This window comes from Dermacentor andersoni, chromosome 6 (genome assembly GCF_023375885.2).
Source record: "Dermacentor andersoni chromosome 6, qqDerAnde1_hic_scaffold, whole genome shotgun sequence".
NCBI lineage: Eukaryota > Metazoa > Arthropoda > Arachnida > Ixodida > Ixodidae > Dermacentor > Dermacentor andersoni.
Window position 1 is genome coordinate 5,657,839 of NC_092819.1, and position 13,348 is coordinate 5,671,186.

General features: G+C 45.1%; 1 protein-coding gene across 5 annotated transcripts in view; it reads right to left on the minus strand.

The window, feature by feature from the left end:
* The window catches only part of LOC126521650 (NADPH azoreductase-like), a 148,892-nt gene that overhangs the window by 4,208 nt on the left and 131,336 nt on the right, over positions 1-13,348 (minus strand). For all 5 annotated transcript variants that reach the window (XM_055065765.1, XM_050170372.2, XM_055065767.2 and 2 more), the window contains exon 3: positions 8,724-8,963. In XM_055065765.1, the coding sequence (XP_054921740.1) occupies positions 8,724-8,963 (240 nt within the window). The remainder of the gene's footprint in view (positions 1-8,723; positions 8,964-13,348) is intronic.

A 13,348-nucleotide genomic window follows, 5' to 3' on the forward strand; every position in this document is an offset into this window, starting at 1 on the left:
CAAAAAGTAAGGAAGCTCTGGTGAAAGCAGTGGAAAAAGCTTTAAAAGATAGACGAATGCCAGACAGTTGGCGACAAAGTAGAATGCATTTAACTTATAAAGGTGAGGGGGAGAAAGATATAATTCACTCGTATAGACCGTTGACAATTACATCGGTAATATACAGGTAAGTAGTGCAGGCATGGGCAGAGGACAATGGCATTTTGGCAGAACTTCAGAATGGCTTCAGAATAGGCAGTTGTTTGGATGACAAATTATTTGTTCTTACTCAGTGTATTGAAATATCAAGAGTAGAAAGCAGGCCGTTCATGTGGCCTTTTTAGACATTGCAGGAGCCTACGACAACGTAGACCACAACATTTTGTGGGATATTCTGGAAGGGGAATGCTTAGGTGACGATTGTATACAGCTTTTGAGAGAGACTTAACTAGAAGATACTGTTTGCGTCCAATGGGAAGAGACGAGGAGCGAGGAGAAAGTTGATATCAACAAGAGATTGGGTAGGGTGCCTTTATCCCCACTGCTGTTTATGATGCACATGGTGAGGATGAAGAGAGCGCTAGAAGGAAGTAATATCGGGTGTAGTCTCTCGTACAAACAGGCGGGTACAGTAGTAGAGCAGCAGCTTCCAGGTTTATTTTATGTGGACGACATTGTGTTGCTAGCTAACAAGCAGAGTGATATGCAACGTCTGGCTGATATCTGTGGACAGGAAGACGAGAATTTAGGCTTGAAATTCAGCGTTAGAAGATCAGGTGTTATGGTATTCAATGACAACAGTGAACAGATAGTGGGGATACAGGGTCAGGAAATACTTCGGGTGAAAGAGTATGAATATCTTGGTATATGAATAAACGAAGGCAATATATATATGGAACCACAGGAGAAACCAATAACAGTAAAGGGGAAGCGAAATACAGCCATAATGAAGCACAGAGGGCCCTGGGGATACAATAGGTACGAGATGCTCCGGGGTATGTGGAAAGCGGTAATGGTTCCAGGACTTACTTTTGGAAATGCGGTTGTTTGCTTTAAATCAGGAGTACAATCAGGACTCGATGGCAACCAAAGATCAGTGGGATGCCTCGCATTGGGCGCTCACTGGAAGACTACAAATGAAGCTGTGCAGGTTGATATGGGCTGGACAAGTTTTGAAGTGAGGCAAACTCACAGTAAAATTGATTATGAAGAACGACTAAGGAATAAGGAAGAAAGTAAATGGACTGGGAAAGTGTTGAAGTATTCTTACATGAAAAACATTGATCCACAGTGGAGGAAAGAACTAGGAAGCTTACCAGCAAGTATGCGGCCTGTTAGGTGAGCAACACAGCAACAAAGAACGTAGGGAAACGACAAAAAATGGAGACGCACAAAAACAAAGTTCACGATAGGCGTTCAGAAAATTTGGTTATGAAAATTCATCGTGTTTCTTTTTTTTTTTTCTTTTTTACCTAGGTAGGACATTAGACAGTCTAATAGCAAGAGCTTGGTGGCGCAAACCACCGCCCCATTCTAAACGAGACGCTCATAACATCCATCCATCCATCCATCTATCCACGCGACTTGTAAAATACGGCTCCATCTCCAATCGGTTATGTGAGCTGCGTCGATGTGTTTGTGTGATAGTGTGTTTTTAGGTTTGCTGTAATGAAATGAGACGTAGTTCGCGAGCACGAAAGTGCCAGGAGATGGCTTGCATCTCGCTGTAAACACGCCGTATGCGTGGCGCCAGCTAAATGTAGACCAACGATTTTCATGCCATGGAGCGCGTTCCCTTGCCTCCGCTGGTTGTCGTGGAAAATTTGGTGGACGTCGCAAAGAAGTAATGCGTATTATTAGCGTGCCTCAGCTCGTCCAGCACGCGGCGGCTTGTATGCTGCAGGTATCGTCGCGCACGCTGCACTGGAAACTTGCAGAGCGCCTTTCGACCTCGTAGTACTGTTGAAACGGTAAGCAGTCGTGCTCGCCAACTACACGTGCGTTCATGCGTGTTCTGTGTGCTTCCCGTGTGTGTATAGAGTGCCTTGCGAACGTAGGAAGTGGAACAACCACGACAACAGTGAAACCTGTGCTCATGCTTGCTGCGCGCTGTTTGTCAGAATTTCGTTACGCAAGATCTATTGCCACAATGCGGAATTCATAATCCTGATAAGCGTTTCCTTCCGCTGAGAAAGGTTATTTTCGGAAACTATGCTCATCTTGTGCAGTTGTGCGTGAGCTCCCGCTTGTCTGCGAAAGTTGTGTTGTAACAACCCGTCTACCCCTTCACCGATTCTTTCTTCAATGACGTTTCCTCGCTTTTGAGTGCTTCGACGTTGGGCACAATCTCTACTTACGAGGTTTTCCGTTAACGAACAGTTCTAGGGAGAAAATTTAAGCCAGCCGCAGCTTGATACTAGTACAGTTTTATATTCAAGACAGGGTGTGTTGACATAAGTTTGACTGAACTAAACATGACCGGGGAAAGTTGCTCAAGCTAATCGAAAAAACAAGAACATATGATTCCATGTATTTATACGATTCCATGTATTTCATATTTCATATGCGCTTCTTTTCTTTGAACATATTTAATTACATTACTGTATGAACGTATTCCCTCCTGCCTGGGTCACAAATTGGCCTGCAGTATTCTGTAAATAAAAAAATAAATAAAAATTACATTGTAATGTTCTGCTGCGGAGTGTCCAAATTTTACTTTTATGAAGCGGTCCCTATTATCGTGACATTCGATGAGGGGGAAATGAGACATTCCATGATTTCAACCTTTTGCTCTCTTCCCGCGTTAGTGCAGACGTTGTTTTCGTGACTCTTTTTAGATGGTGCTTGCATGTGTCCACGATATGAGAGTTTCATTGCACCAGTGCTATATGCTAACACAACTTATTTGGTAGTGGTGAGGCCATGACCCACAGCAGTAATGACAAGATGAAGGAGCCCCCAGAAATGCAGACCCCATGGATATGACTGCAGCAGCATGGCGTGTGATCTGGATGGTCACGTCAGGTGTGTATGACGTGTACGTGTTCTAAAAAGTGGGCTTGGTATCATTCATGGTGAAGTTTATCAACACATTACTTAACGCATCTTACTAAAGAGGATAAATATTTATGCAACTTTATTGAACTTGCTGCTTATGTGTGTGGATAGCCATTACGCCCACATTATCGCGTTCTGTATAACACTATACCTAATCTGTCCTGATGTCTAGTATTTTTTCTTGCATAAGTTGCTTGGCTACAAGTTAATTTTTTTTACGTTGTACATAGCATATTTATCACTATCTATTGGTATTTTATTCTTTTAAATCTATTTCCTGTGCTGTATATTTTGTTTATGTATTTTATTGCTGCTTATGCTAATCTCGTGCAGTTTTCTGTGCATGTAAGAATTCGAAGTGTAGTGGGCTAAATATGTCGCAGGTCTAAGCACGCAGTGTGCACACAATTGTTTATCACTGCTATTTTTACAGTCATTTCTGTTTTGTTCCCAGATTAAAAACCACTGGCAAATACACGTTTGATGAGCTTGAATTTTTTTGAAAATTAATATGAAGGTCAGTATTCACTATGCTGCCCTTGTGACTTACGCAGGATGCCCTTTTTCATGCATTAAAGATGAGAGCTCATTCCATGTCTTGCTATTTAAGTGGTATGCCTCACTAATTTCACTGGTCAATTTTTTACGGTGGATGAAAACATGAACGACTGTAATCCAACAGGAAGCCCCGTCGTGGAAATGCACGGCCAAGTTCGATAACCATACTGGTCTTTTGAATGAAATATGATGATTTCTTAGGCGCATGATAAGGCACCGGCCAGTTTGCCCTATGCATACTTGACCACATGCGAATAAGATGCAGTACACTGCCTGTGACACAAACTGGACAAATTTAGCGGTATCTTGCACAGAGCAAGCCTCCCTAGCCTTTCTCAATTCACTTGTGCACTGCCGCGCATATCATGGCTGCTTTATTTTTCACTGGATATGTAGGCACCCTGACAAGGAAGGCTTGCTTAAAGATACCACTAAATTTGCCTTGTGCGTGTCAGGGGTAGTATAGTCCTTGGATCATGTGTATATTTGGTCAAATGTACATGCAGCAGACCGGCTGGTGCCTCAACATGTGCCTAGGACAGAACCATAATTCACTCAAGGGACCAGCATGTTCGTCCCACTTGACCATGCACCGATGCGACTAGGGCTGTGCACCAGATTTAGGCTGTTCATATGTTTTGTTCATGTTTTGTGACAAACAAAATCGCTGAAGAATACCACATAAAAAGAATGGGTCACAATCTGTTTACTGAATTCCCCGCAACCTCAAGTAATAAAAAATGTGTTTCTTGCAACTGGTTTCAGGCACCTTATTTCTTGCCAAATCTTCTGCTTGGCCTATAAAGCAGTTATGCAATCAATTTTCAAATTTACGTGATTTCTGAGTATAATTTTTTGTTTCTGTTTTTCACATGCTATGTTGCAAGAAGGACCCTTTTTAATTAAAACTGAATTAACTTTATTTTTCAATTGCAATTGGGAATTTGAGCTCAGCATACAGACCAGTGTACATACGCATACTAGATTAGAAATAATTGTTTCGATAACTCAAAAAGCACAAATATATTGTGCCCATTGTATCTGACAGTGACACTGCGAATGTGTTCCAAGTACCACAAATTGGCAGTTATCCAACATAATTTGTGAGAACAACCATAAAACATTATTAGTCCCCATGCAATGGATACTTACATGCATTATCATGATTGCTCAATCTCAAGCTCCACATAAGAAGTTTAATACTGATGTATTAAGCATAGTACATACCAACTATGGCTAACAGCTGATGGAATATTAATTTTGTCACCCACTGAACAATAGAAGCCAGTAGGTCATCCCCCCCCCCCCTTTTTTTTTCAAAAAAAAATTATTTGCTATGCATAATGTGACATTTGTATAGGACTCTTAGTTCATGGGTGCTCCTACTTGCTTATGTTATAGATGGAAAGGTGTTGTCATTGCAAAATGAGATTAATGTGCGACAGCGCTGTTGTCGTTTGGAGATGCTTTTTTGTCATTAGCAATGATATTCTAGTGTCAGGCGCATTGACCCAGTGCTGGTGTCAAAAAAGCTTGGGAAAGTGAAAATATTCTCAAAAGTGTTTCTCAAAAGAACTGCCTGTCTTTGCTCAGAGTGGTCGGGGAGGCAGGGCGTTCCGCCACTTTCTTGTAATATTTTTTTCTGAAATACTGAAATGAAACTTAGCATAGTGCCACAACTATAAACATATTTGTGGCATGTTTGTGCCTGCTAATACATTATGGCTGAATGTTCATTACGCCTTTTGAAAGTTAATTTCAATTGTATTTTGCAGACTTCACCGCCGCCGATTACTAGACGGACTGAATAAGGCTAAAAACTAGTCGTTCTTCGCTGCTTTCCATGGAAGTGAAACAGCTGGCGATCATGTAAGAATGAACTTGCAACACGTGAGCAGTAGCCAAAGCTCCATACAGGTCATGCCGGTGGTGGAAACTGGAAGGCTAAGGCAAACCGCAATATTTGTTTGCTTGCTTATTCATTTATTAATATTTATTTATTTATATCTCACGAATGTTCACAGGCTTCCAGCAAGGAGTTAGGTAAAAGAGAAGTATTGTTCCATCAAAGTAAACATGTTATTCGAAAAAGCATAATTCACATAGCACGGTAGAATGATGAAACGCTTTTTATTTAGGCAACTAGTCGGCTTCTGATACAAATTCATGAACACTGCAAAATTTGAGCAAATCTGTAAGGTTAACAAATCTTACTCATAAATGAAAAAACGATATCACATTTCTGTTGTACCTAATATCATAATTCAATCTGGCAAATTTGACATATCATACGCTGCTCTAAAATACAATCACTAATTCGTGAGTAGATGCGTAAGACTCTCGAACATTGTAACAATTTCATGTAAGCTGTAAATTTATATATCGAATTTCTTGACTTTAGACATAGGACATGCATTCTGCAGAACTGCGATATCTGTTTTTGGCACAGAGTTGTAAATTATTAAGCTTCGTGGCGTTATTTTTCTTAAACCTGCCAATATTCAATAATTTTTACTTCTAGTCTCTAAATCAAAGTAGTTCTTCCTGCAACCAGTGGAAATTAACTTTCTCAAATGCTACAAACTTAATTCGAATTAGTCCTGTGGTTGTCTCAAATGTATTTTTGTGTTTTAGATGTATTTGAGTAGGGAAATGGGAGTTAGCCCTGAGCTGATGCTCGAGGCCAACTCCGATTTGCAGAAGTAACAAAATTGTGCTAGTTCTTTCTCTTTTTTTTGCAAGTTACAGTTGCAAACTGAGTAAATTTTTTTCCTTCAAGCTTTGTAATTTTCAACAAATCTTAATTAAAATTCATAGCCTAAACGTAAAAACTATGCTTTTAACATTTTTAATGTAACAATCCTCGTCAAATTTCGCCCCATAGTTGCAGAGAAAAACGATTTTACTGTTTATGAGCTCCCAAGCCAAATCTTTTTCTTAGGTATTGTGTGCCGTCAGTCTGGTTTGTATTTCCCACCATAATTTTGGGATATTGGCTCTGATCTCAAAATTTTTTCATGTGCAACGAAATTCCAAGCTTTTAAACTTTGCACGATATATGGTGTATTTCTCTATGAAGACAACTATTGGCCACATTTTTGCAAGCACTGCAAGTGTTATTTTTACACATAAACATAGACTAAAATGCTGTGTGATTTCGTCAGGCTGACACATAACATTACAGTGCACATTCATATCAATCAATTTTCATTCTTTAGTATCGATGCGCACGGCTGGAACAGCAAGTTCTTTCGCAGTCTTAATGGTAAGCTTTCTTGTTCTACTCAAGCTTGTTATTGCCAGGTGTCAACTCTAGCCAAGTCTGCCACTGATTTTTTTCACCGCATGTTTTGTGCGTTAGCACGACCAGCTTGACCCAAGAAGCATGTTGGCAGCTACAGATTGTGTGTTGCAAGTTCTAGTCTGAAACGTGTATGTAACATATATGAAGCATCTATCTAGTCTGAAGTGCAACAAACATTTAAAACTCAATACTTTGGTTGTAGCGCAAATTTTTTTGCCGCTGCATTTACTGCAGTCGTTAATGCCAACACAGTACAGTTCTCTAGAACCTTGGTAAATTGCAAGCACTTTACACATATTGGCGTAGGTTCTATAGTCATTTGCCTGTAGGATCTCGATAGCAACTGCATAAAAATATCCTATAGAAATTTACCCTTAGCATCTTCGAAGCAACTCTATAAAAATGTTCTATATAAATTTGTCTTTAGCATCTTCAAAGCAATTCCATAGAAATACTCTATAGAAATGTGTGTTTAGGATCTTAAAGGCAACTACGTAGAAATGTTCTATATAAATTTGCCTTTAGGATGTTCAAAGCAAGTCTATTCAGCGATTCTATAGAAATGTGTCTTTAGAGTTCCTGTAAGAACGCGGTGGCCAAATAACTTTGGAACTCTATAGGAAAATTCTATCGACAATCAAAATAAACACAAAAGAGTTGTATAGAACAAATTCAAAAGTCTTTCTAAAAACAAGTTAGAATTTTTTGTAAACTGGTAAGATCGGAATCAACCAGAATCGCGCAGCTCGTTTCATTCCATCAGATTACTCTCGGCGTGCCAGCGTATCGTCAATGGAGGAACGCTTGTTTCACCTGAACTAGGTTCGCGCCGTAAATGCTTTCGCCTTGTTGCACAAAATCTGTTTTGATTCTGCCCCCGCATTCAGAAATGCAACTTCAGTCGAAGCCCATGCTTAGCTTGATCTACATGACGCCAATCGTGAACCCGCCGACGGAAACGCAGTGAGCGTTTTCGCGCACGCCAGGCTTCATCCTAATCAAGCCAAGCATGGGCTTCGACTCAAGTTGCATTTCTGAATACGGCGGTAAGAGACGTCTTTTCCGCTCCCGTCTACGTGTCATCGCGTTCAGACCACAATTACAAAGTTGGTGTGCCATCTTGTCGGGATAATACGTACAGCGAATCTTTCATTCCGAAGACTAGCATAGAATGGAACCAGCTTCCCGCTACCATCGCCGCCATCACCGACATCGACAGCTTCGAGACTGCCATTTGTGAAGCCTTTTGCTAACATGTTTTTCATTACTTGCTATAAGTGTTTTCTTTCTTTTACTGCGAAGACATTTGTTATTTGCCTTCCTGTAAAGCCATCGGGCCTTAAACGAGTCAAGACTTTTCTCATCCTGCACAACAGCGCTGCGCGGCTGTTTTCCTGCGTGTGGGCACGGATGTCGTTGTACGAGTTTAACCTAGAGTTACTGCATATGCTACCAAAGGTACCTTTGGTAGCACATACAGTAACTCTAGTTTAACCCACCGGGAAGCGCCACCTATACACAATCGAGTATACGGGATCCCTTCGTGCACGAATATTTACACCGCACAAAACAATGCAAGGCTTACTACGCACAGTATTGCGCCAGCCACCACGTCGCTGCTTCGCATTATCGGCGAAACTTTTCGCTAGTAAGAAGAATAAGAAGCCCACATAAGTGTGGTCATCCAGCTAAGCGAAGAATCGCCCCGTCGTCTGCGGAAAATCACGAAGTTAGCCTGCTGTGTTCCATCGCAGCTGCTCATCGAATGCTCGATACGCGTGGCGAGACGGTCGGCGAGCAGACGGGCGCTCGAGGAGAGCCTCACCGACGGCGTAGGTGACGATGGCGCACGGCTTGTGCCGGTACGAGTCCGGCGGGAACTGGTCCATGGCGCTGCCCAGCGCCGGCGCGATGCACCGGTTGTACTCGGGGCACAGCACCAGGTAGCCGTGCGCCGCCTTCACCGTCTCGTGCAGCTGCGCGAGCCACGTCGGCGGCGCCTCGTCCGGGCCGTGGAAGTGCAGCGGCTTGCGCACGGCCAGCAGGTTCGGCTCCTCCTCCGGGTCTGCGGCGAAAGGTGGGACGGTTTGAGCGAAGTACGTATCGTTCGCTGCCGGGTTGAGAAGCCGCCAATCATTTACTTTAACTTAGTATATTCGATCAATACAACTAATTACGTAATTACGGCCCTGACTGATTAAGAAGTCAATTGAGAAGCAAGATACAATTAGAGTATCCATAACTGAAGATAAAGAAGCACCACGTGATCACGCACCCGCCCGCACAATGGTCTCCGAGTAGTCTCGGTAGGTCTCGAAATAACGAATAATAGGTCGGAGAGGTCGCGCCCCTGTCGAGACGAAACGAGGCGGAGAAGCGTCTCGCACAGGGGGAGAAGGCAGGTCACGTGGGCGCGGACGTCCTCGGCGCCCGGAAAGCGCTGTTGGGCACCCGAGGCTCCGGAAGTTGAGGCGTGCAGACAAGCCTCAGCTGCCCGACCACGCCGCGGAACGTCTCGGCCGTGTCCCGGCTTGAGCGAGCGGTGCTCGAGCGGATCCTGGCGCGTCGTGGAAAGAGTGCATGCGCAGTTGCCTATTGTGCCGCAATACGCTACCTTTCGTAGTCATTATGTGGGCGCTGCTTTGTGGGGCGGGTTGGTGCGTAACCACGGAGTATTTTTCACATTTCGCTGCATTTCTTTTTCAGCTGCCAAAAATGCGCTCCCTAAGTGTATCTTGGTGAAAAGATCCTTCTTCAATATTTCTTATATACCTGTCTACAATTTCCTAGTAATAAACGCATTACACAATTATTTTAATTACCGAGCTTAGTGTCGGCAACAAAGAATACTGGTGGCGTCTCAACTCGACTGGGAGCATGTGTACTTAGATTTGTTTGCGCAAACTTATCACTCTTCTTTAAAGCTCGGTCCGTGTGAGCTGGGACGGCGGCATGCCTTTAAAAGGTCATCATTATAGGCAAGGGGAGGGAGAGTTTTATTCGAGATGGCAATTTGCCAGAAACCAAGTGAAACTCTCCTGCCACCAAGAACTTAAGAACGTGCCCCGTCTGTCGTTTAAACCCCGAGGAAGAAGTCGAGTTGGAACGCAAACGTAAGGTGTGATAAACAGTACTTTTTGTTGGAGACGTTGTTAACTTTTCAGTTAATTAGTCCCACCAGACAGGTAATTCTGTCGGAATGTTCAGGTTCCATGTTGCTGTAGTAAGCGGTCAGTTCATGACGTATGTAGTACAAGGCACGAAGGCGCATATTGGCGTTGCACGTGTCGCAGATGTATATTTTGTGCAAATATATGTTTGAGGGTGAGCACCTTGAAACTTATTAGGATTTCTAGTAATTCGACATGCCACAGAGTGATTCAATTACGCAATAGCAACAACTTAACAATTACGACAAGCGCTTGTCGTTTAAACGGAGTACCGCTCTTCTCCGAGAGACCTTGCGCATGCGCGCACAACTGCGGCAGTGTTTGGACGCGATCACTTCGGGCCGGAATGCTTTCAACTTCGGTGTGACGGCTGTCCTGGAGTCTCAACTGATCAACCACACAGCCTCTAGTAATGTCGATCAACATTCCTGGCCCTTGTCTGAACACTGGCTTAATGCGCGTGCGTGGCGTAATTAAGACAAGCTGCACATCGCACGGCCGATAGCAGCTGCGAGGGAGAAAGCAGTCGAGTTACTTGGCCGTTGGCATCTTTTGCGACAATCTGGGACAGCAGAGTCCAGTGAATGCTCGCAACGGATTCCATCTCGCGTTCCCCATCTTACCTGGACAGTTCGTCGTCACGTGCGTGGATCATCAGTGGAGTCAGTGTTTTGAAGGCCAACTTGTTGCCCTCGTCGTTTGCGGCAACGTCTGGCGACTGTTGGAGCAAGCCCGTGTGTGCGGCTCGCGCCTGTGCATTTTCGCGCATTGCAGCTATGTTGACCCTTTGCACCGCGTTTGTGGATAGTGTGGACGACGGCGACAAACTTGCAGAGACGCGAATCACTGCCGTGCTGCTGCGAGGCAGTATTCCGCACACAGCCGAAGGAGACCGTCACTGCTAGTCAGCGTCGTGGTTGGCGAGGTTTCGTCAGCGGGAAAATTCCACGAGGGCCGCAAGGAAAAGCGGAGCAGAGTGGATACACTGCAGTGAATCCCACAAGTTTTGTAAATATTAGGTGTGAGAGAGCAGTATACATTCTGTGTAGATATGTTGCATTAAACGGAACGTGAGTTTCAAGTCAGGTATATGCAGCATCGCACTAAGTATCCCGTCACGTTAACATACTGTTACGGTTGGCGTGTAACATCCCGGGCAAAAAGGATGCTCAAAAACCATGCCTAATTGAAACGGAGGATGGATTCCTAATTTTCTATGGCTGTCTCGAGTGGCTGCCGGTCTGGCAGGCGCCCCGCAGTGATGACAGGCCCCTTTGTGTGTGCGACCAAGGGGAGCACCCTCTCCGCGAACTGTCCAACTCTAGGGGAGAACGCGTTCCGCGAACTAGACAAGGCCCCCGGGTTCATCATCATCATCATCATCATCATCATCATGAGCCTGGTTACGCCCACTGCAGGGCAAAGGCTTCTCCCATACTTCTTTAACTACCCCGACCACCAGCGGAGGCAAGCACGTGCAAACGTCACCTGAGAGAAGGGACCAAACCGCCCATCCTCGACCAGACTCCATGGGTTGCCACCAGAGGCGGCAAGCCCGTGAAAACGTCACGGAAGAAAGGATCAGCTGCCTACGATCCCCGACCCGAGGGCTGCCGCCAGCAGCGGCAAGCAAGTGCAACGTCACCTGGGAAAGTGGGAGCAGCCGCCAAGCACTGAAGGACTCAGTGCATGTCACGTGACGTTGACGTGATGAATATCCCGCCTACGTCTTTAGTGGGACTATTTAAGAGGCCCCGCAATGTACTTTTTCAATTCATTCATTCTCTTCTTCTGTATCCTTCACCAACCATTGAATAACTAGTGCAAGTTTCGCACTGGAAATCGTCTCGTCCCTGCCTGGTCGCCATGGCGTACCGGACGCCTGTAGCCCGCTGACAACGCCACGCTACCCAATAGTAACGCCGGTCGAGGTTCGAGAAACGGCATCGAAAGAATACCCAGCGCTGTGGGCGCTGCAAGCAGCCGTACCGGTCGGACGCACGTTCGTATCGGTCGCGATATATCGTTGTTCCTGCTTTGAAGTTTTCGGGGTACGGCCCGGAAAATAGAAAACGCACCACCACCGTGCTCTTGTTCGCCAACGAACAGCAAATCTGACGCTCCTACTTGCCAAGCAGGCACGGAAAATCGTGCTGACAGCCCGGATACGCCCACCGCTGACGCCTGCATGGCGGACGAGGAACCTGCTCCAAGCATTGCCGCCGCTGATACCGGCATGGCAGACAAGTCACCACAAGAGATTGCGGCTATACCGTTTTGCAACCCCTTCTCCGTCCTCAGCACTGAAAACATATGGCTGGGAAAAACTTCTTTGAGGTAGGACCGAGTACTACTCATTCATCTAAAGCTGCTTAAAGACCCAAGGTAGGGTTATGTGCCTCCCGGACAGCTCAGGCAGCCACACAAAGACACGCAACTGCATGGCCGCGTCCAGGCAGCCTCTGTAAGTCGATGCAATAATGACGGGACCCGTCGCAGTAGACCATCGTTAGAGGGGCTGGCGTACTGTTCGCTGAAAAAAGAACTATTATCGAGCATCTGATCCCATATAAGTTAAACATACTGTGTTAATCATGTTGACGTCACCTGGACAACTGGGTACAATCTCTGCCTCTTTTACATGCTTCAATAGCCAGTGAACTCCACAAAATTCATTTTCATACTGCATTTCAAGTACGACCACTGGAATGCAGCAATCAGTTTGCTGTCGACATGTCACATCTACATATGAGAGACCATTTAGTTGCATGCAGTGAAAACTCTTCAAGTCTGTGACAATGAAATATCAATTCGAGCATACAAGACTATTGATCCCGGTCAGATACGTGGCGTGATTTACTGCGCACGCGGACTCGCCAGTGAGGACCTCATAATTATAACCTCACTTCTGACTCGTGCAAGATGGCACTCGGCCTATGGGCAGCTCTTATCACATTCGAGGGCTCTTAACTGCCGCGCAAAATTAAACTTTACAGCGTGCTCTTACCAGTCGTACCCTATCAACAAAAGTCTGTGGCATAAACACAGGGAAGAGTCTGCAGGTCAGCCTCCGTACGACGGCCGTCTCGCGCATCGGGTGACTGCCCAGGAAAGGCGCTCGGGTGCAAAGCATCGAGCGACAAGTGCGCTGGGGCGAAATCGTATAACGGTTCGGAAAGCGAACGGTTCACTTCCTTGCTTGAGCCACTAAATGGGCCGCTCCCATGCCGGATGTCGAAGAAAGGGTCGACGCAACCAATGCACGAGAGGGTGCCACCTT